The sequence below is a fragment of the Nelumbo nucifera genome, chromosome 6, assembly GCF_055504915.1.
Source record: "Nelumbo nucifera cultivar China Antique chromosome 6, China Antique-T2T, whole genome shotgun sequence".
NCBI classification, from domain to species: domain Eukaryota; kingdom Viridiplantae; phylum Streptophyta; class Magnoliopsida; order Proteales; family Nelumbonaceae; genus Nelumbo; species Nelumbo nucifera.
This window is the reverse complement of record NC_142654.1, coordinates 32,208,412-32,232,311: the sequence shown is the minus strand read 5'-3', so window position 1 is coordinate 32,232,311 and position 23,900 is coordinate 32,208,412. Positions and strand designations below refer to the sequence as shown.

The window sequence follows — 23,900 nt, the reverse complement described above, 5'->3', positions numbered from 1 at the left end:
ACCTGCGTTCCCTACCTTTTCTTTCAAACCAAACACAGCCTTAAGGATTTGAACACTTGTCAAAAGAAAAGCATTACAAGAATTAGGTAAAAAGCTACAGAGGTAGAAATCTAGAGAGGAGCGTATTAATCCACAGGAATTACTATATGCAAGTGTGTGTGGATGTAGTAAAACAGGGAAAGAAAAAAGAAAGATGCTCATTAAAAAATTTGATCTAATCCAATCACTTCATCACAGAACTTTTTAAAATAAAACATGTAATGTAGTGAGAATCATGGTTTGTTTGATCATTTGCTAATAACATTCAAAATTCTGGAATATAAAGCTTTTTTTTTTTTCTTTTGGCAAAACTGAAAAGAGCAATCACTAAGAAGATGTTAAATTAGATCTCCATCCATATTCTGTTTTTGCTTTTGTTGGATAATCGGAAGATTAGAGTAGCAGAATTTGTGAAAACTCGACCAAAATTTAGAGCCCAATTCAATGCAACTATCATGGCCTATTGCTCCACTTATTCTGGGCTCAGAACCTTCAAATGTTTTCTAATTGCTGCAACACAAATTTTGGTCGGTGATATCACTATAAAGTATGGGTGTCAATTGGTCTGAATTTGATCAAGTCCGATCCAATCCAATGTGAGTCCTTTACAAATGGATCAGGTCCAATCCAATTCAATGAACTTTATGGACCATTTTGGACTGGTCCAGTTCAATATTTGGACTGTTTAATTTGTTTTAATTTAGATTAATTCTAATCTAAGTTTGGCCCATTGATATCTATATTCTTATCTTCTATCAATAGACTGGATAGTATTTCAATCCAATCGAATCCAATATAAATTCATTACGGATGGGCCGGGTCTAATCCAATTCAATAAATACTTTGAACTATTAAATCTGGACTGGTCTAATACAATATGTCTTGTTGGCCCGTCTAATCCATCCAAATTGATTTTGGTTTGGATGGATGCAATTGAAAACCGGTCCATTGAAAAAGAATAAATGTCATCTCCAAAGGGTAAAACATTTTGATTTGATATAGCTTCATAGTTGTTCATGGTAGCAGAACCATGTCAATGCCAATTAAATCAACCTTAGGTGTCAACTATTAATAGCATTAGGGTGAACCATGTCAGTGCTAACAACTATGCCATGGCCAAATGATAACATTCATAAATAGTAGCCTACAACATGTATGCCTTTAGAACTACATGGCTCCAATATGATCTCCACTTTAGGCTGCATTTGGATGCACTTCAAATTTATTTGAACTGATGCAAAATTATGTTTAAACCCAAAACAATATTAAACCAGAATTTGCATTTTCTTTGTTTCCACTCCCATGCATTTGTACAAATACATTTAAAATTGCACTGCAATCAAATACAGCCTTATTTTAAAATTTTTATGCCAAGTTTGCTCCCATTTTGTTAAAAATAAATTTACTTTAATCTTCTACGTATTACTAAGAGAAATGCCTACATTTTTAATACAAACACTGAAGACAAGTGCAAATTTATTTTGGGTCTGCATTTACTTCTTAATGCATACAAAAGAAAGTAGGGCTGCTAACAGTATCTGATTATCCAAATTCAAATTCGAATTTGATTGATCCGATTCGAATTCGAATGTAAAAATCAAATTCGGACATGCCTATCCGATCCGATCCGATTCGTTTGCAGCCAAACCACTTTTCTGCTTCCTACATTCGTAGTTGGGGTGACATGCGCACTATGTATAGCTTAGTAGCATTCCTTACATGCATTACACAAAAGTAAACAAAATTACAAAACAAACAAACGAAAAAACAGAAAAAGGAAAACGAAAGGAGTTGGTGTGTTAGTCTCTTAACTGGGGGTCTCCATTGAAGACCTGCTTCTCTTTTATCCATGACTACACCACCTTCACGTCAGGGAATCTCTGCGCCTGGCATTAAAGTCTCTCAGTTCAATTTCAGATTCCTCTGCACTGCCGGTAAACGGTTCCAAAACTTCTTTAGAATCAAATTTCCAAGACCAACCTAAGGAAGAGGAGGCCATTTCTGGGTTGTTTTCTCCACCTCGATCTCAAATGGGTCGGAAGTCAAGCGACTCCGAAGCTAGCCGTTGGGCTCTTCTGATCCTTCTATTGATCGGTCTCGCCTCCTGTTCTCTGGTTTATATGTGTATATCCGTGGTGTTTAGACCCAAGATCATTCCTTCGGTTGTAGACTTGGATTCAGAGGTATTATCGTCATCTATGACTAATGAAGATTTGGAAGGAGTTTCCGGGTCAGAGGAGGGGGAGTGTTGCAAGGGGATCGAGAATTTGGAGCTTTGGGGGGCTGCTGTGAAGTGGGGTTCGGATTTCAAGTTTAATACTTCTGAGGAGTGTTGTCAGGCATGCAAGGCGATGTGCAGCGGCGGAGACGGACCTTGCTTGTGCGATACGTGGGTCTTTTGCGGAAGCAGAGAAACTTGCGGTCCGAAGTTTGGTGAGGTGAGTTGTGAATTATCATATTCATGCGAATTTTTGTTTGTTGTTCTCTAAAATGTACAATGAGATGGATTTTAGTTGTTTTAATCGTTTTTGGTTAATTGGATAAAATGTGATGATCAAATTAAAAGGTGATATGAGTTTCTTTTATTTCAATTTTCTTATTCAATGGGCATGGACAACATTCGTTTCTCTGAGTCCTGAGTCCAAATTGATATTCTGGATTGTTTGGTTTGTCTGGAAATGCTTTTATGTTTCTAAATAAAAAACTGCCAAATAGCCTCATACAACTTGAGCTGTCCATCCTCTGATAATTGAGCTGTTATTTTGATGTCACGGAACATTTATAGATCTTATGGGAATTGATTTACAGCAAAGTGATTTCTGATGAACGCACAAACGCACATCAAACGTGTTAAGTAATTGCTCTCCAATATAAAGGAAAATGAAATCAGATATTGGAACATAATTGACTTAATCTAAAATGGCATGACAAAACTACATAATGTTTGGTATTTAATGTACAAAGGGCATCGTTCAAAATGGTAGACACTAAATGCGAATATTAAAAATGAAATCGTTTTAGGATTTTGGGAAATGACATCCTTATTTATCACTATAGTGATGACTCTACTTTGGGTTTTGAATGATGCACTTATGCATTCAGATGCCTCTGATAGTCTGACGTTATTATGTGGTCTTGGATGCCAGTTCAGTTGAACTTCATTGTGTATCCAGTTGCACCATTATTGAATTATATACTCCACATCTGGTTGGTATTTTCACTGTTGTAAGTTACAGGTACTCTGTGTAAATTTTAGAGATTTTATCTGTGGTTGTTCTTTCTGACCGGTTGGAATTTGGATAGTTTTTGCACACTTTTAAAAAGTTATTCTTCTAAATTTTTTGTGAGCATTAACAAAATGTATGCGTTTTTTTGTCTTATATGTTTTTTAGGTAGACAGATATGCACTACTGTTTCTTATATAACATTGGGTTATCTAATATGATCTTCTTGCTTTCAGTGTTGGTTGAAGAAGCAGAGGGATACATTAGCTCCCGATCATCATTTGTCAGGAGAGCCGCAGATTTGGACTTCTGGGCTTATTTTTGGAAAAGGAGAAGTATGTAACCATAACTACTTGTTCTTGAATTCTCTAGCCTTGGCATGAAGAATGGATTTATATGCTATAATGGACCCCACATTGCTTTTCTGCTTGAAGGCATCATCAAATAATAACTGGCATTTCATAGCATTTTCACTTATCTTAATTTAATGCTCTTGTTGCTAAGGCTCCATTTGTTTCAATATGAAAGAGGCAGAAGACTTTTCACTCCGAAACATTTCAGCAGTTCAGCTATATTTTTTGTTCCTTTTATTGTGGAAGCCATTGTTTTTTTCCCACTTTTGCATTCAAACAAATAATGCCAAGGAGAACGAGTGGACATGGGTACATACACGTTATAAACAATGTAATCAAAATTATGATTTTTCCACTTTTCAACTGTAGCAGGATAATGCTTATTTTCTTATGAGGTTTAAGATATTTGCTACTAGATGACTGTTTTTCTTTACACCAATGATATTTACAAACTTATTGAATCATGAATATGGTTATTATAAGGGGCCAGCTCTTAATTTTTCTTCCCTATAGATATAATCTAGAAACTGGCAGAACTATAGTTTAAATTGGTGCTTTTATTGACATCTCTGGGCCTTGAGTTCAGCATAAACCAAACTATGTTGGTCAAAGATGATGAATTGATGATAATATATAGAGATAACAATAGCATATGACTTTATCTAATTATTTGTAGAATGAAGATAATTAGCTACCCTGATACATGAACTGAATAGCATGGTAAACACAATGTAGACAGATTTTAGCAAATAGAATTTCTTCTTTTCTCTTACAAGCCTGTTCCTACTTCAACTTGTCATGGTGGTAACTTCTTATTGTAGGTCCTTGTGTGGGTCATAAGAACCATGGTGAAGGGTATGGATCAACAACTTTTGCCTCTATCTGGGCCATTTTTTTTTTCTAAAGGAAATTTACCTGGTCATCAGAACCAGTCAAATCATGTAATGCCTTTTTGACCAGGCAAACTGACTCTGTAATAACTGAGAAATTTTGATTATTAACATAACCTATACAGCATAAGGAAACGAAGCTAGCATTTTATAGTGCTAATATATCTCATCAATTTCACAACCTAACTCACTCTGAATGGACTACCATGTGAGTTTTTAACAGTTCGAGATCGTCTAACCTGATATGGGCAAATGACAATAATGTGAATTAACTTCCAAAGGGAATGGATGCCTCATTGGTACCCTTGAATGTGGGAATCACTGATAGTTTTTAGTACTGTTGGACAAGTCTAAAAACCCTGAATGTTGCTTTATTTGGATTGTAGTGAAAATGGAAACTTTGGGGACTATTGAAAAAAGGCAATTTGGAGGCAGGGATGTGAATGAACTACCAAATGGAATTGGTATCTCAATGGTACCCCTCATTCTGGGGATCCCACGATTCACTCCTATAATATGAGTCTAAAAAATCCATAATGTTAATGTTGTATTTATATTGCAGGAGAAAATGGCAACTATGGGGGTAAAGAGAATTGGGAAATGGCAGTTCTTCAAATTTCGTGATTCTTCTGTTTTAGTCCAATTCCATAGTAGAGAGGTAATCAGAGACGGCAGATTTTTAAAATGACAAGTTTACCTAGGGGGAGGGGGAGTATTTTGAATCACACAGAAGTGGACAGGAATCAAATCTAATTTTGACTCCACCCCATGATCCAGATACAGCCTAGGCATGGTCTTAATGTTAAGTCTTAAACAGGAACTATAAGTGGCAGAATAAGGCAATTAACATAGAAATTATAATAGAATTCCAAGAATCAAAAACCTTTGCTGAGATTGGATTGCAGTAGAATGTAAGTATCAGCTACTAACACTGTTGGTCAAATGGTGTATGGATTTTTTAGGACAAATAGAGAAGTGTGCAGGCAATCACTGAAATCATCACAGTCAAGGTGGCGCATTGGGTGAGGACTATGGATCTCTTCTCAGACTTTACTACTGATGATATTATCAGGAACTGGGGTGCAGTGGCAAGTGCTTCCTCAAAAAGAACAAAGGTTGGTTGGGACTGGACTTAGACTCCACTGAAAGGGACTTTTGAAGCTAAACTTTGATGGAAGCAGTTTGTGTAACCCAGGACCATCTGGAATGGAGGAGCTTTAAGGGATGAAAATGGGGTTATATTTGCAATGTTTTCTGGACTAACATATGAAGAGAGTTCCATTAAGGCAGAATTCTTAGTAGTAGTTTTTGGAGTACAAAAGGCAAATGATATAGGGGGGTGGAGAGACTCATAATTGAAGGAGATTTGAAAGTATAGTTAAGTTGGTTGATGAAGGAAGGTGATGCATTTGGCTTTACAAGAATGGAAACAAATGTTTCAAGTGGCTCTCAAGAAGCATGCAATTATCAATACAATGGGTATCAAGATCAGATCAGATACTTCCATGGCTGATACTCTAGTTCAAGGTTCAAAGTATTGATACACCCTGATATGGCGGAAGGGGTGTATCGGTACTTTGTACCACATGCACATCATTTTTTTTTAGTTTTTTTTTTTTTTTTTTTTAAATAGGGAGGGGTAGGTTTGAGTATTATTTAACATTTAAAACAGTCAGTATTGGGATTAGCCTTAAAAAAGGCATATCAACAGGTGGCCAATATGATGGGCGTATCATGTTGATACTTTGAACCTTTCTCTAGTTAAACAAGGAGTACATGGGAGATAATTATTTTAGGCTCAATTGTTCATCCAAACCTTACCTCAACTATATGGGGTTGGCTACATGAATCCTATTTCTTAGGGATGGCAAATTTCCCCTAATCCTTGTGGGGTACCTGCCCTGAATGGGGTGGAGATGGGGATGATTTTCCTCCCGCAGGGATAGGGATGGGGAAATTTTCATCCTTGTTGGCAGGGGCAGGGAGAGCACTCCCACAGGGATATGTATGTTAATATTTTTAAAGATATGGTTGAATATATTTGGATCATTTTTAATAGGGTTGTAAATTTGAACTATTTATTTTTAATTTTTTTAAATGAAATAAAAAACAGAAACAAAATGATTGACATCATAAAAAATCATGGGGACTGGGGATCCTTGTGGGGATGGGGATGAGGATAACCTTGTCCTCCTTGGTGGGGACAGGGATAGGGATTTTCGTGGGGATGGGGATGGGGATGGCTCCCTGTCCTTGCCCCTCCCTGTTACTATTCCTACTATTTCTCCAGTCTGTGTTCTGTTTAGTGCCACATCCATTGTTAAATTATTGGCGCTTAAATAATTTCTTACTACTTCTATCCATGTCATTTTTGGTCTACCTATTGCCCTTCTAGCCCCTTCAGCTTGTAACAAATCACTTCTTACGGGTGTTATTGGTGGTCTTCTTTCACATGACAAAACCATCTTAGTCTACTCTCTCATTTCATTACCTATTGGAGCCACTCCTAAGTTCCTACAAATGACTTCATTTTTTATCCTATCCTTTCTAGATTTTCCACTCATCCATCTTAGCATACCCATTCCTGCCACACTCATTTTCTGGATATGTTGTTTCTTGACTGCCCAACACTTTGCTCCATACAACATAGCTGGCCTTACAACTGTTTTATAGAAATTTCTTTTTAATCCAAGTGGTATTTACCTATGACATAAAACTCCAAATGCAACCCTCCATTTTGCCCATTTTGCTCTAATTCTATGGGCGACATCCTCATCAATTATTCCTTGTTATGACTTATGAATTGTCATACCAAGGTACTGAAAAAGGTCACATTGAGTTATCTCTTGGTCTCGTATCCTAAGTGCACCCTGAGTTGCACTCACATTATTATTAAATTTACATAGCATATATGTTGTTCTTTTTCCTTTCCTACTTACCTTAAAACCTCTTGTTTCTAAAGCATTTGTCATCAGCAAACAACATGCACCATGGGACCTCCTCCTAGATATGTTTAGTCAATTTATCCATGACCAGTGCAAATAAATAAGGGCTAAGTACTGAACCTTGTGTGAAGGCCCATTGTAACCGTAAAATGTAAGGGGGAGGGTTATTAGGGGCTGTACCCTCTTGGGCTGTATAGATATGTACAGAAACACTCTCAACTCTCATGATACACCTATATTTTCTCTTAATAAAAATTTCTGTTATTTATAAAAAATGGTTTATGGATTTTAATACATATCTTGATAGAGCTTATGCTTTTATTTCTTGGAAAACAAACATTCATTCCAACTGGATGGGCAATTCCAAAGACAAGCCGGAAGCTATATGACACTAATCATGTAAGCACCTCAAGGATGATTATAATCTGGTTCATTCATTTTTTTTTCACAAGCAGAAATAATTATTTTATGTATCTGTATAGTATGCACACCTACCCAAGGGATTTAGTGATTAAGAGTTAAGACCTCATAAGTAAACTATATCTATCTATCTATCTATCTATACACACACACACACACACACACACACACACACACACACACTAGTAGGGACCGTGCGATGTGTGGCCTGGTGTTAAATAGAATATTTGATCACATCTATTATGAATTTTTAAAACAAAAAAATTTCAATATTTAATCATCATTTTATCAATAAAAAATAATTTATTCTATTTTATTACCCTAATTTAACTATGAGACTGGACAAAAAAATAGTAACATACACTCCAATCATTTTCCCCTTGTGTTGTATGCCCCTTTAGTATAGAAGAAACCCTATAGCCAAGGTCATTGGTAGTAACAGAATGAACACTATGCATCTCTAAAAAGCAGCTTGCCTTTAATATACAGCGTTCTTGCTGCATTATGGATATGGATCGACTTCCACCACATTGTAAAGGCATGTGCTACTCCGACAACTTGGACAGAAAACGGAGTTCTTGCTGAAAATGAAAGAAAAAGGAATATTGGAAGTATACCTGGGTTTGAAACCATTGTTTGAAGACCTAGCCTATACCTGGGTTTGAAACCATTGTTTGAAGACCTACTCTAACTTTGACAGTAAAGTCATTGGATATCTACCCTAACTAATTACGGTCACGTAGGTTGGGTTATTGGATATGGAATGACCTGATCCATATAACTCAGCTTCTATACCCGATACTCTGCTACAATTTTCACATGAAACAATGAACAGTAACGTCTCAAAGTCCATAAAGAACCTTTTCTTTTTGCACCCTATGCATGCCATTGATGCTGAATATTCCTCAGTACCTGTATCAACATAAAACCAGCTAAACGACCCAAAAAATGGGGTAAAATCCCTAATATATGATACAACATACTTGGGAAACTTTTGTCGTTGCAAAACATCTACGGCCCAACTTCTTCTGTTCTTGAACTTTTGCAAGTGCTAATAGTTGCAGCTGCTATCTCACAACTTCTCCTGCAACTTAATGAAACACATAATATAGTGAATAGGTGTAAAGAGCAATGAAATCTTCAACAATGGCATCAAAAGAATAGAATAAATTTTGCAAAACAAACCTTTTGGGAAATGAAGGAACAGGAAAAGAAAAGATCTGTAAACATTGCTTCTGGTTCTGGTTCTTGGAATTGTCTCAAAATATACATCACTTCTGGTTCTGGATATTAGGCTACACATCCAAAATAACAGACTAAGGATTCTACTATTTTCTATAAAGAAGAAAAAATGTTTGAGTTTGATTACCTGTATCAGAGAAACACTGTATCTCTTAGACATAGCTAAAAATATCCTTCCTACTCTTAATTCCTTCAACTCCAACACACAGCCAAGTAGAGAAGAAAATAGTCTTTATGGATTGAAAAATAACTACACCAATTTGAAAATGATATACCTAAGAACTCAACAGTTCGAAAATGGCCATGAAAAAGTTTGTGAAAGAGTTTGTACTTGGAAACTGACGGATCCTCTTACAAATGTTGGTGCCTCTGTAGACAAAACACAAAAAGATGTTTAGAATGTTTGGAATGAGAAAAAGCTTGGAAACCAAAGAGAGAGGACTACTTTGAGAAAGGATCATGGGTTAGTTGGGGGTGATAACGACAGCCATATGTATGTATGTAGGAGATGGTAATTGGTGGTGACATTGTACCAAGTCAAACAAGTAGAAGTGGCACTCACATTTCATTCTGATCTCTGCTTTTTAATGGTGGCTAAATGCATGGTTCAAAGTATTGATACACCTCTATGTATTGGCACTTTGAACCATGTGGCTTTTTATTTTTTAGTTTTTTTTAATTTCAGTTTTAATACTACTTTTATATATATTATTTAATAAAAAAAGCTCCCGAAAACACCTGTAAACAGGTGTATTGGGCACCTAAAGATACAATACAATATGCCAGATACGAGGCATATTGTATTGATACTTTGAAGCTTGGTTGAATGGTGAGTTCCTCACACTAAACATTTTCTTCAAACCTGGTTGTCTGTATGTTGAAGTTAAGAACTCTCCAAAGTCATCTTAGAAAGTTAGGCTGATCTCAGAATACATTGATTGTCTGTATGTTGAAGTTAAGAACTCTCCAAAGTCATCTTAGAAAGTTAGGTTGATCTCAAAATACATTGATTGTCTTAAATACCTTGAGAAGAAATTCTTTGCAAATGTTTCTGGAGGTCAATTTGAAAAATATCGATGAAATCCCATGCTTCATTTCATATTTCTCATGGTGTAAACTTGTATTACTATTGTTTTGGTGAAAAGCATTTGGAATTCCTTATGGAAAGTTAAAGATAAAGATAACTACAAGACAATTTCTTTAGCCTATGTTTGGATTGATGGAGTTCAAGGATAGAATGGATATGGTCCTAGATTAAGTGTTTCAGAGGAGTTTCTCAAAGAAGTGAAGGATGGGTTAGGGGAGGAGGGAAAAAGTCATGGAAGGAGCAGCAATATTGAAGTGGGGAGAGATTTTGGAGAGGGTGAAGGGGGAAGCTTGGCTGATGCCACAGGTTGCAGAGACTCTCTCCAGGTTGAGAGATCGAGACCAATTGATGATCACCTTGTTTTTGAGGGCGTGGTAGTTGGAAGGATAGGTATGGAGTTGGGTTGAAGGAGGAAGGTCGGAGAGAAGAGTTTGAATGCAGCTGTTGTGACGGCCACTAAGAAACCTCGGGGTTCAAGAAATCTTCAAATTGTTCATGTCAAGAGAGTCTTTTCTCATTGGAAACTTGGTCTGGTGGGGGCGGGGCCTAAAAAAAATTTTAAAAAGGTGTATAAGAGAAAAGGTGTCAAGATGTTTGCGCCAATTAATGATGGTGTTATTGGGGAAGGTTCTCAGTTTCACTGCAGATTGGATTCTCAGTTGGAGAATTTACAGCAAGAAAAAAAGAGAAGTGTAGAAGGAATCAAATTAGAAGCTTGCCTATTGAGAAAATTGTTGAAAGAGATGAGCGGTAGTGGATGGCAAGAGGCTTGGTCTTTTTTTTTGGGTGGTAAGGGGTTTGCTAGAAGAGTGTTCAAGGAGTTTGAGAGGTCAAGGAAAGAAGAAAGGTTGAAAAAAGCTATTGTTGGGGAAGGTGGCAAGATTTGGAACGAGGATGATGAAGGATGGGAGGAAATGTTTGAGGGGGATGACTTGGGAGTTGGATTTTACAAGGTGCTGTTTGGATTCAATGCAGATGGACATGTGTGGAGTCTTCGGGTTCCAGGGTTAGGGGATGTTTCAGTGGAACTCGGATGAATCTGTTGGCTCTCTGGTTTTATGAGTCCTTGTTTTGAGTTTGCTGTAAGTTTTTGTTGGTTGCCTTTTGTGTCTTAAGTGTTTGTGTCTTTCCCTCGGGTGATAACTTGTCACCTTTCTTTTGTATTCTTTCTTTTTTTTTTAATGAATTTCCTTTTTACTATAAAAGAAGTTTCCAGACTCCACTATTTTAGTAGCAATACAAAATTCAAAACCATTAGGCACACCAGTCCCAAGTTTTTTGCTTTGAAATTCCATAGGAGAATAATTGTTTAAATTCCTTGGAATTGGGTCAGAGCTGGAATTCAGTTTTATGTCTGCCAGGTTATCCAAATGAAGCCTTAAGGGTGTTTTTTGTTCAAGGAATTGCAATAAACTTGAGAAATTGCAGTTGAAGGAATTTTCATAATGTTCATTTCATGTCACCTGAAATTTGTTATTTGGCTTCTATGTGGTTAGGGGTGGGAATTTGTTTAATATACCTTGCTGCACCATGAGAAACTCCATCAGAACCCCTCTTTTTGTTTTCCTCATTTTGCAAGACTCCATCTTTTGGTGTCAGGGCAGCCACTTTGTGGACTTTTTGGGAGGAAAGGAATGCAAGAATCTTCTTAGAGAAGGAAAGAGGATTAGATGAAGTGAAAGACTGCATCCTAACAAGAGCAATCCATTGGCTGGAAACCTTGGATATTTTTGATGATTTCTCCTTTGATGACTTGTGGAGGAATTGGTTAGCAATAGCTAACACTTCAACAAAGAAGAATAGAATTCTCTCAGAATGGGTTCCGCCTTTGGAAGGTGTCATCAAGTTGAATTTTGATGGAAGCAGCCAAGGTAACCCCAGGCCTTCAGGTATAGGGGGTGTCCTGAGAAATAAGGACAGCAACATAATTTCCTTTTTCTCAGGACCGGTGGGAGTGGGGGACTCCACAAGGGCAGAAATCCTTGCTGCAGTACAAGGAATTTAGATTGCTAACCAGCTTGGGGGGGAGCATCTTCTAGTTGAAGGGGACTCTCAGGTGGTAACAATGTGGCTTCTAAACCCGGATACTACCATTTGGGGTTACAAAGATCTCATAAAAAAAGTAAAGTGGTTAACCAACAATATGAGAGTTGAGGTAAAATGGGTTAGCAGGTCTGCTAATTCTATGGCTGATGCTTTAGCCAAACAGGGGGTTTCCAGGGAAGATCTTTTTTGTGCTTCTTTGTAAGTTATTATTAATCTGGAAATCTGTACTTAACTAGCCTGGAGAGGTTGCAACTCGTGCCTCTCCTCGGGGACTTTGTACTATTGCCTATTGCTGATTAATAAATTTATTTCAATTATCAAAAAAAAAAAAGACTCCATCTTTTGGTGAGACCTCAGCCTTGTGGTTGTAGATGGATGAATGATAATCAAAGATAAACAAGTGAAGCATGGAATTATTCATTTTATGGAAATTGATGTTGCCATCACTATGAGTGAAGCATATCAATTGGAGCATCTCGTAGCAGCAATTCAATGGAAATTTTTACAATTAGGAAGAAAAAGAAAAATAGAAATGGGAGAAAAGATGGTGTTTGACTTAGTTGCAGCAATTAATGTCCAACTTTGTTTCAGAGAGTGGATTGTCATGCAAAACTATTATATTACCAGTGAAATCCAGTGGTCAGTTAACAACAATTTAATAACAGCAATTAAGAGCTACAAGTTATGGTCTTGTTGGGTGAAATTTATTGCAAGGATTAGGTAAAAGGAGGTGCACATGTCACATACTTAGCCAGGAGTCTGACTTAGAGGTGTTCAGTAATAATCTGTCACACTGTAGCTTCATGCCACTGGCTTTTCAACCAAACACAATGATCAATTGTGTGAATTAATGGTTCTTCTCATATTGGGTTGAATTACTATCACGACACTGTCATCAGTTGGGTAAAACTAACCTGTCTCAATGGTCGAAACCTGATGTGGGCTGAATGGTGAAATTTGAATAGTGATCGCAAATCACTGAATTGATTCTTTTGCTGCAGGCAAATATCTGATCACCAGCGATGTAATTTAGTGTGTTCCAGAAATTTGAGAAAATATCCCTTCTCACCAAAAAGAAAATCCTCTGGAATTGGGGAAATTTCAATTCTATCCCTATAAGTTCTCAGCCAAACATATTAGTTGGAATTGTGTCCCGAAATCCAATTTGAAACCACTTATTCCAGGACTCCATAAATGAAATGGGTCCTTGTTTCTTCATGGTAAAGATCATATTAACATGTTAAGAAATCATGTTGATTTATATTATCAATGAATTATGCAGCTGCATTCTTATCAGCAAAAATCTGAAAGCTTACAGATTGAAGAGTGTTTAAATTGGACTTTATTTTCTGCAGAATCATTATCACATTAATTTAGTCATTTTCTAAATGCATTTGCTTCACATTATGCATAATGTTATTTATGCACCTTGTCTTTCTAGAATTGTTCAATCTAGGTGATTTGTGGTTTGATTTAGGACCTCAAGTGGTCTGATAATTTTCCTGTTTTATGATTCATTTCTCCCTTGTAGGGCATCATTGGCCTTGAAACAGAATATGGAGTCCTACATATAAAAGTAAGTTTTTGCATTTTCAACCTGTGCTTTTGATATGTTTATCACTATTGATATATTGTGTAGATATCGTTATGTTGATTTTTTATTGCCAAAGACTTATTCTTTTTAATATCAAAGATTTTAAGCTTGAGATCTTTCTTTTTATCTCGTCATTTAACCAAATATCTTTTCATTGATAACAATAAAAAAAGTATATATATAATATATTATATATATGTATATACATCAGCAAGTACAATCACCTGGATTAGCAAGAAAGTGAACCAAGAAGAACCTTAGCCCAACAGAGGCTTCCCTGTATATCATGTACAACACATACAATAAAGTACTGAATATGTGCCAGTGAGCTAGGCCTTAATTAAGCTCCCTTCTAATCATCAAAAATTAATTTTCTTTGGCATAAAAATACCTTTTAAATATCATTTTTTTTGTACTTAACACATATAGGTTTAGTTTTAACACATATAGGGAGGGTTAAGTCCGTGAACCATAATGTTAGGTTCGTATCCAGTCCACCTCTTCCAAAACCCCTTATAGCTGGGACCAACATCGGGTAGTGGTCTTTCTTAATACATAGGGAGGGCATTTAGGTCATGTAGACCACATAGCTTACACGACAAAATAAACATATGTTTCTAGTGTCTATTTGTTTGTTCAATTTGCATCATTATTGCACCAAACCATACATATTTTGTTCAATGTGCTTACAACTCTACATGTTTATTTATTTGGATATACTATTTTTTCTTTTGGTTTCTAATTTTTCTTACAAGCTGTACTTTTTCATTGTGTTAACATGTTTATTCAATAAGTATATTTGTATTTTATGTATTTTTTCTTGTTAATTATTTCTTTACAATTTGCCAATGTATCTAATATTTATACTGGTTTGATTTTAGTTTCTGATTTTTATTATATACTATCATCCAGAAATGCGGATACATGTCTATTCATTTTGCATTTACCAATTTGTTTTGTTCAGTTTGTGTGTACATCCATGTGGAAATTATCTCTATTTTCTAGTATATCTAATTATTTCTATTATTTAACTTTTTAATTTTTGAAGCTTGCATCTTGCCTCTTCAGGTCTTTATGCCTCAACCACACTTTTAGCCTTTTAAAACCTTGGTGATAATATTGTCTTTCAGAACATGTATTCATTAACTAATCATTAGAGGTGTACTCCTTTTGGAAAAAAATGTGATATGCCCAATTTGTACCTATCTTTTTAATTTTGATATTGACAGATTGAGAAATGGGTGTTTAATGTACTCCGAGTATGAAGACTGTTGCAGAACCTTTTCTTTTGTTTTTGTTCTTTTATTCCTGTGGTTGTACTCCATTATTTTGATTGCTCTTCTAGGACCAAATATCACTTGCAGAAAGTCTCTCCTCTACCAATAAAAAAAAAGTCTCTCCTGTACAAGAACAAAATTTTCCTTTTTTCTGATAATCTTCACTTTGTTACAGCTTTTCCCGGATTGTGCACCACATTCTGTGGCTTACATTCTTGAGCTGTTGGGATTGCATCATTGTGCGGGCTGCCAATTATATCGTGCAGAAGGCCGCGGAAGCTCTTGGGATTCAGAAGGAAACCACATTAGCAACGTGAGAATTATTTAATTTCTCCTTCAAATTCACTAATTCTTCATGCACATTCCTTTTCTCCACCTTTTGGAATTCACATGAAACATGATTTGTTCAAGTTTGCGAGGTAGTCTGACATGTTCCTTGTTATTTCACATAAGTTCATTTTTGCTCCTTTCAAGGGTAGATAACAAAACTGTGTCACCCATTTTATTATTGAAGTTTAAGATTCTATAAAACACGGTTGGGTAGCATTGCTAGCCCACATACATAGGGATGCCTGGCATATTCTGCATATCTTATTCTTTTATTCATTGAGCAATAAAAGGACCAGTTATTGATCAACAAGGAGATTCTCTCAAACATGGGTGACGATGTTTTGATATCTACAGTTGAAAGGAGCATTAACTCTTAAGGTGAGAGTTTATTTCATTTCACATGACCTCGATAGATGGTTAGTATAAAAAAATAAGACTACAAAGAAAAAGAGGTAAAATTGGGACATTTAGGAGAAAAGAAAGATAAACAGTATAAGATAATGTGATGCAAACTATATATTATGTCTTATGGGTGACTAGCATCCAGTTAGGGTGCTGATTTGGGGACACCTTTCTAGATAAGTAGCATACATCATTCACCACTAGCCACAGTCATCCCTCTCTTCAATTGGTTGTCCCTTGCAAGGATTTTATTCAAGCAAACACTCCATATGAAAAAACCACTTTGGATGGCATGTTCTTGCACCAAACTTTGCTTTCTGGAAAGTCTTGGTCCTCTAGAAGAGTCAAATGGTTGTAAAATGAACTGACAGAAAACTGACCCAATTTTTCCTATGTCCATTTCCTTGTATCCTTTGTTAAAGTCAATATGTGGGCTGTATAACCTTTGCATTAGCTCCAACATGGGTCCAACTTCACAATCATTCTAGTTTCTATGGAATTTTGGGGTACCCACACAATCAATGTTCCCATCTTGAATTTGTGTACAATTTGCCACACTCACCTCCTTGTCTGCAGCTACATCAAAAAGAGATGGAAAAACCTCCATTAAGGAACTATTTCTGCACCAGCAATCCTTCCAAAACTTCACTTTTTGACCGCTTTATACATATTCAACTATTATCAGGCTCTGCAGGAAAAGCCACCCGTATACAGTGAGATTGAGTGACTAATATATATACTTAACACATAAGGCAACCTAACTAGACAGAATCGACACATATGTAAGAACTAAAGTTACCTCTAATCTATTATAATATATTAAAGGAAGGTCGTCAGGCAACAGCCCCCCACCCTTCAGACACATGGCATTGTAAAATTTCAATAGATAGAATCTTAGAAGAGGTTAAACTCTCACTCTTACACAAAAAAGTGATAACTCCACTCTCTTAAAATTCAAGCACGTCCCTAAAAAGTGGTCACTTCAAATGTTATGGTAGTAACTGAATTTTATTCAAACACAACCATTTCAAAAGTAATGATTAATTATAAAGACTTCTATTGGTGTGAGTTTCATTCTTTTAGATGAAATAGTTTATTAATTGCAAACTAGATTTAACTTTTTTTTGGAAGCGTAACCTAATTTAGCTTTTAAAAATAAATTTATCAAATAAATAGTAAATATCAATTAAACTGGGTTACTGTTTACAAATAAGACCTCATTTAATCTCTTAAATCATATTAAAAACAACATAAATTAATAGTGATTTTCAAACAAAGTAGGTCAGAATAGATTGTCAATTACAAGGATGTAAGACCCATGTTAATTTTTTATAGTTAAATAGTAAATTTCAAATTAAATGATATTGTAGTTAACCCTTACTTAGTATGGGGTCATTCTCTAGATAAAACATGGTAAGTCTCTTAAATCAAATAAAAACCCTAACCTAAGTGTCTAATATAAATAATTTAAAAAATTGAAATAATTCAGATTAATGCTCCCGTACTTGGTACAGAAGTCATTCCTAGTTATAATAATGAAAACGGAGCATGTCTGCTAGTTGAGTCATTTAGCAAGCCCTCTATTGGCTCTACCCACCCTCTACTCATGGAAGTTTTCCTTGTGTGCAAAGCAAACCCTCTTTCATAGGCAAGTTTTTTATGTTAAAAAATAAAACTTTAAGTGGCTAATGTGGACTGTGGGATTGAACATTTGATCAAATCTAGTGGGTCTCTTATCTGGTGGATGGTTTGGGTTGGCAACAGTATGTCTTCTGTGGTAGATCCACATAAATAGGTGGGTTTGTATACGGAAGCTCCCTACTTGACCCGAATGGGAAATCCTTCTCCTAATAAAAATGAATGCATAGAATTATTTTTTCCTTGAGCAATACTGCTCATACTAGTTAATAACCCCATACCGAGTGCTGGGAAACTATATGTATGTATTTTGTTTTGAGACCACTATCCAAGGGGTAAGTCTTGAAGCATTTAGGCTGAGTTTTTATTTGATTTAGGAGACTAAATTGGGTTTGGTTTGTGATTAAACATCCCACCTTATCTAGAAGAATCAGATCCACACCAATGTAGGTGGCGTTTGGTACTGCGGTAGATACCCATTTTGTTTGGTTCTGGAACATGCCACAGCAAACACATGTTTTTTTATGCCATGGCGTGTTTTCAAACTGGCTGAGTTGGTTTTGGAACACAAAATATTGTAGATTTTGTAACACACCGAAATCTTGTATTCTAGAACACTGCACTTTGGGACACTCAATAAACATTGACTTAATATATTTTGACAAAAATATTTATATTTTAAATCCCAATACTTTGGAACACACCACACCACTACAGTATAGAACATTACTAAAGGTGGTGATTTCCAGAACCTACCATTTCAAACACACCAGTGGGGTCCAGTAGCCAAGAAATATGCCACACTTTTTGTGGCCATAGTACCAAACTTTTATGGAAAAATTCCCGATTAGTACCCTGTACTTTGGGCCTAGTGCCACTTCGGTCCCCGAACTTTAAAACGCGACAATTCAGTGCCCGAACTTTCAAAATGTGCCAATCCAGTACCTGTCGTTAACTAGCCGTTAAATGGCATGTGAAAAGACACAAATGCCTTTTGGGTGTCATCTTATTTTCTTTATCAACCATCCAAATGCTCTTCTCAAAATTAAAACACTGTTAATCATATTCTTCCTCAAGAAGATGAAGATGTATAAGTTTTTGGTACAATTTTGCAAGGGAATGGTAATGATCAAGCTCCTACAAAAACCAGAAGACTCCCCTCAAACCCTGCTAACGAACAGTGTTTCAAAGGGTTGTTCACCATTGCTTTGATTTAATCTTAATTCCTGGGGAAGAAGATGATGAACAGTGTTTCGAAGGGTAATTTTGATAATTTCAAAAATTTCAAATCGCACATGTCATCACCTGATACACATAACTGACGGCTGGTTAGCGACATGTACTGGATTGACACGTTTTGAAAGTTTGGTACTAAATTGTTGCATTTTAAAGTTCAGTGGCCAAAGCGGCACTAGGTCCAAAGTACAGGTAATCAGGAATTTTCCCAAATTTTATATATATATATATATTAAGGGATAACTTTGGATGTAGAGTGGTTTCCACACCTAGTCACATGTTTGAAGGAGAAGCCTCTGGTTATAGTGTCGTCCTGCTTGAATTCCCAACTCTTATTCTCCTTCCCCTTTTCTCCATCTTGATTTCCCATTATAGTTTTGTTGTTTTTTGAAGATTTAGAAGTAAACTTGGAGGTTCAAACCACTGGATCTGATGCTAAAATTCCTTGACAGGCTACACAACTTTTCTGAAGCATGCTTTCTACTCTGTTACTTTCTTCTCATAGCTTTTCTTTTGTGAATCATTCAGGCTCCTCTTGGCCCCCCGTTTGCACTGCTACAGGGAACACTTGAAGCCCAAGGAACCACATTTAAGAAAATTCCAACTGAAGCTTGCCCAGCTATAAGAAGAGGGTCGGTTGCATGGGTTGGCTCTGGTCCAGAGTTTTTTATAAGCCTAGCGAACCACGATGAGTGGAAAAAAGCCTACACTGTTTTTGGTTCTGTTCTTCCAGAAGATATGGAAATTGCGGAAAAAATTGCGCAGCTTCCTACCAAACCAGATTTGTGGAATAACATTGAAGTTTCAGTCTTGGAGAAACCTATCCCCTTGTCATTCCGGAGAATCAAGATGAGTCATGGAGACCTAAATCTCTTGAATGGTTCTTAGGTGTTAGGATGTCCTCAACCTTCTGGTTTTGTTTTCACACTTAGTCTCCAGTTTATGGGCGTAATGATATTGTACAAGCTTGAATGCATTCAGTTTTGTATGCCTATTAGTTTACAGATATTTGAATCCCCAGATTATTAACATCCAGTGTTAGATATACAAGCCTTGGTTGTAATTCCTTTTAGGCAACTCTCTTGGTGGATAACACGTTACTTGCAGAAGTCTAAGCTTGCTGATCACTTATCACGATGATGTGCAGTGACTGCATGGGTTAATAGGGAAATAAACAAAGCTGGGCCTCTTGCTTTTGAACAAATTCGAATCAAGTTAGGTAGGTCTCTCCCCAGTGTTTTCAAACAGCCATTGAGCCGGACGGTCAGACCGTTTAACTGGTTTCGTTTCACCCTTAATCCAGTAATTGGTCAAAAATCATTGATTTGGTCAGTGACCCACTGACCCGGGCGGTTGAACCGTCAATTCATTTGACCTATTCAACAATTTTGGCTGTTTTTTTTTTAATTATTATTTTTTTTAAGTTGGAAAAGGGCCATTCATTTGAATTGGATGGTTGAACTGTTGACCCAGAAACCGGTGGCCAGAACGGTCCCGGTTTCAAGTCAGTTTTTAAAACCTTGTCTAATTCAAGAGTACCTGTGTAGGTGGCATTAAAACATTGACCGTTTGATGTGAGTTGAAATGTTGAATAATAGAGATAGTTGACGTAAAGGGATGGCAATCCATGTGTAGTTTACTAATGCCTGTAATCTAATCACTTGGCACACTAAGCAATTCCATGGTTGGATTGATGAACATATTTTGCCATGATAAAGGACTTGAGATGGGTCATCGTGTTTGGGAGGGAAGCTACAGAAAGTCCATAGTCAGTCAATCAATTAACTTTGCCATCATGGAAAGTAGGGCACAAAATGGATGAGGACACTTGTCACCTCCACTTTTGATCGTTTAGAGAGAGATTCCGGATCTATAGCCACAGACACCGCTACTGTGTATTGGGAACATGAGATATTCTTAATGTGCAACTGTTATATCCCCTGGGTTGGGATGTAAAAATAACTAATGGGCAGCAGATCCGAACAGAGAACGAGAGATTGTTTGGAAAGGTTTCCTATAAGCAACTAATTTATTTTTATGGTTCTTTCTTAAGTACCAACCCAGGTTAAAAAAATAATGTAAGAAATCCAAAAAGCAGGGAGGTGGCATCATTGCAATTTGCATACAGTAGTTAGTATAATAAACTGTAATCCATCGTTTTCAACCTTGTCGCGAAGATCTTTGCATTCATTTAAAAAGTGGACTATAATAATATAAAACCAACAATGTTGGATCAAAATCCTCTAAAAAATTGTAATTAAATAATACTCTGATAGTTTAAAAATTAAATAATAGCAGGATAGCTTTTGGGTCGCTTTCCTACAAAAATTTTCTCAAGGAGACTTGAGCGCAAAAGCTGGCTGGGATTGGTTGGCCGGCCAAAGGAGATAAGATAAAATTTGAATGGACTCGACTCCAAACCCGAGTGTAAAATGTAAATCCGAACCCGAAGTTGTAAATTGTTCATGGGCCGAGCTGGAACGCTGGGCTCTTAGGTGGTGTGTCGAAGAAAACAATAACGATCAAGTATATGTTTGGCATCGATGTTGCAGATGCAGTACTGTGAAGCATGTTTTCTTCTTTATTTTGTTTGGAATCTTTGCTGCCAGGTAAGATGTTTCTTGGAGCAATAACTTTTTTGTTTGGTATCAGTGCTTCAAAAAACATTTTCTCACTTTGACCCATTATCCATTATCACATCACTGCCCTGTTGACAGCAACGAGCTACTCTTCAGGAAACACCAGATTTAGCATTGCTCCAAATCATGTCTTTCTGATTTTCAAAATGTGATTTAGAGTACCATTTTCTATAAAAAAATGATTCCAAACAAATAACTGTTTTCTAAAATATCGATTTTTTTTTTTTTTTTTAACATGGCACTGATATAACGTCATTTTCTGGAGCAACAGCAGCGATGCCAAACAGATGCCAAATGTTTTGTTCAAAAGGCATCCTGGCATCCTCTTCGTCTACCCCGCATGTCCACAACATAGAAATAGAGAATAATTAAAATACCGGAATTTCACTTTCTACATGGCCTCACTCTCTTGCTCGCTCCTTACATTGACCTCACAGCCACGTCACTCTCGTGCCACGCCTGAATTCAATCCCACGGATTTAACGTGAAAGACAGTAGACAGCAACGTTTATTGTTATTATAGTTTTTAAGCCCATCAAAGACATCACCAGTTCACCACGATGTGTTATTGGATGGGCCCTACTGTGTTTTGCCATAAAAATAAATAATCCCCCCTACAAGAGTGATATGGTCAGATGGCTCTAAAATTTTAACATTTTAGATAACTTGTCTAAAATTCACCCCGAATTTTTAACATTTCTCTTAAATTTATCATAATTTTTTAAAATATCCAGGAAACCCATGTCAGTAATTTGATGTGCCAAAGGCAGCCTAAGAGGTATTAGTAGATTACTATTTTACCTTTTGTTATATTTGACCCATTTTTCAATATTTTAGAAATGCACCTATTATTATTCGACCCAAAACCCATTTTTCAGCTTTCTTGAAATATTTTCAAGCAGCACAATGAGAGCAAATGACTCAGTAGAAATCTTATATATAAAAGGTAGTTGGGTGTTTAATGGCATTTTAGTTATAAAATATGTTTAATAAAGCTGATTCGCCATTCATGGGCAATTTGGTTATGAAAATTGCTTTTATGCTGATGTGGACTATTTCTATCAATGTATACTAACAGTGCTCTTAGATGGTGAGTTTTGAAAAACAAAAACTTACTGACATGAGATTTTCTATACATTTTGAAAAGTCATGATAAGTCAAGAGAAATGCTCAAAAGTCATGGTGAGTTTAAGACAACTTTCTTAACATTTTTTTTTTGGATTAACATGTCATATAATGAGGCTTGAATCTGTTACTCATGAGCTATTCCCACATGTCTCTACCCACAAGACATTACAACTGCATATTAGGAATATCTCCCTTGTCATTCGGAGATGTTCCCAGTACATGGTGATAATCTGGGTAAGAATGTGGGAATAATTTGTGGGTAAGATTTAGAGTGGTCCTAATCAATATCGTGCAATTTGCACATGCTTTTCACACAAGAACGGATGAGCCGAAGATAAACATGCACACAAGGCTGGACCACCCACTATGAGCGAACATACCAATTCAGATCTGGTCCCAATACAGGGTCTCAACAATCAGCTTTTCCGGGCAAGAGTTACTTAGGAAAATTGTGGTTCTAGTATAGTCACATTTCAACTTATTTGGGTAAAGATGGTGGCAAGAGATTTTTATGTTTTTTGGGCTTGGGGGATAATAACTTACCCACCCCAAGGAGAGGAGCCCAAAATAATCTTTTTGTAGGTCTCATTGTCATTATATTGGTGCTCAAATGTGAGATTGGTCAATTATTTGCAGTGGTACTGGACCTATATTCAAACTTTTCTTAGGTAGACATGGGGTTCATGTAGGATTCACACTATTTTGTATAGAGTTGGTGATTGTCTAATACATTCTAATCAAGGTTTTTAAAATTGAACCAAACAACGAATCGGTCAGGGGTTGGGTTTCTGGGTCAAACAGTCCGATCATTCGGACTGAATGAACGGTCTATTCTGACAAAAAATTAAAAAAAATTTAAAAAATAAAAACGGCCAAAACCATTAGACGGTTCAAACAATTCAACTACCCGAATCAACGGTTTGCTAACCAAATCAACAGTTTTTGACAAAATAACAGTTATGGGGTAAAACGGAATCGATCACCAGATCGGTTCCCGATTTTTTAGTCCAATTGTCCGCTCTAGTCCAGTTTTAAAAATCATGATTCTAATAGTTTAATTTGCATTTGGATCTCTACCCACAAGGATCCTACTCACACCAGCTATACATTGGAAACATCTTTCATATGATGTTCTCAATGTACAACAGTAATGTCGTGTAGGAGATCCGGATTCTTCTAATTCAGATTAATTGGACGTGAATTAATTATAATTTTTAGGGTAAATTACAAAGACCCTCCTATACTATGGGGTTTGTGACAAAGACCCCCCTGTACTTTGTTTTGTGACAAAGACCCCCCTATACTATGACCGTGAGACAAAGACCCCCTTTTGTCAAAATTCACTATTACAATATTTTTTAACCCCCATACTACCCTTATTAATTGTATAGCGTCGTTTGCTCCAACTAT

The 23,900-nt window shown here is 36.4% G+C and overlaps 1 protein-coding gene across 1 annotated transcript; it reads left to right on the top strand.

The window, feature by feature from the left end:
* The first annotated feature begins 1,792 nt into the window (after positions 1 to 1,792).
* LOC104606378 (uncharacterized) lies at positions 1,793 to 19,813 on the top strand. The gene is made up of 5 exons (XM_010271528.3): positions 1,793 to 2,477; positions 3,500 to 3,598; positions 13,778 to 13,822; positions 15,293 to 15,430; positions 19,252 to 19,813. The coding sequence occupies exons 1-5, from the start codon at positions 2,070 to 2,072 to the stop codon at positions 19,609 to 19,611; spliced, it is 1,050 nt and encodes a 349-aa protein (XP_010269830.1). The 5' UTR covers positions 1,793 to 2,069; the 3' UTR covers positions 19,612 to 19,813.
* Positions 19,814 to 23,900: the final 4,087 nt, after the last annotated feature.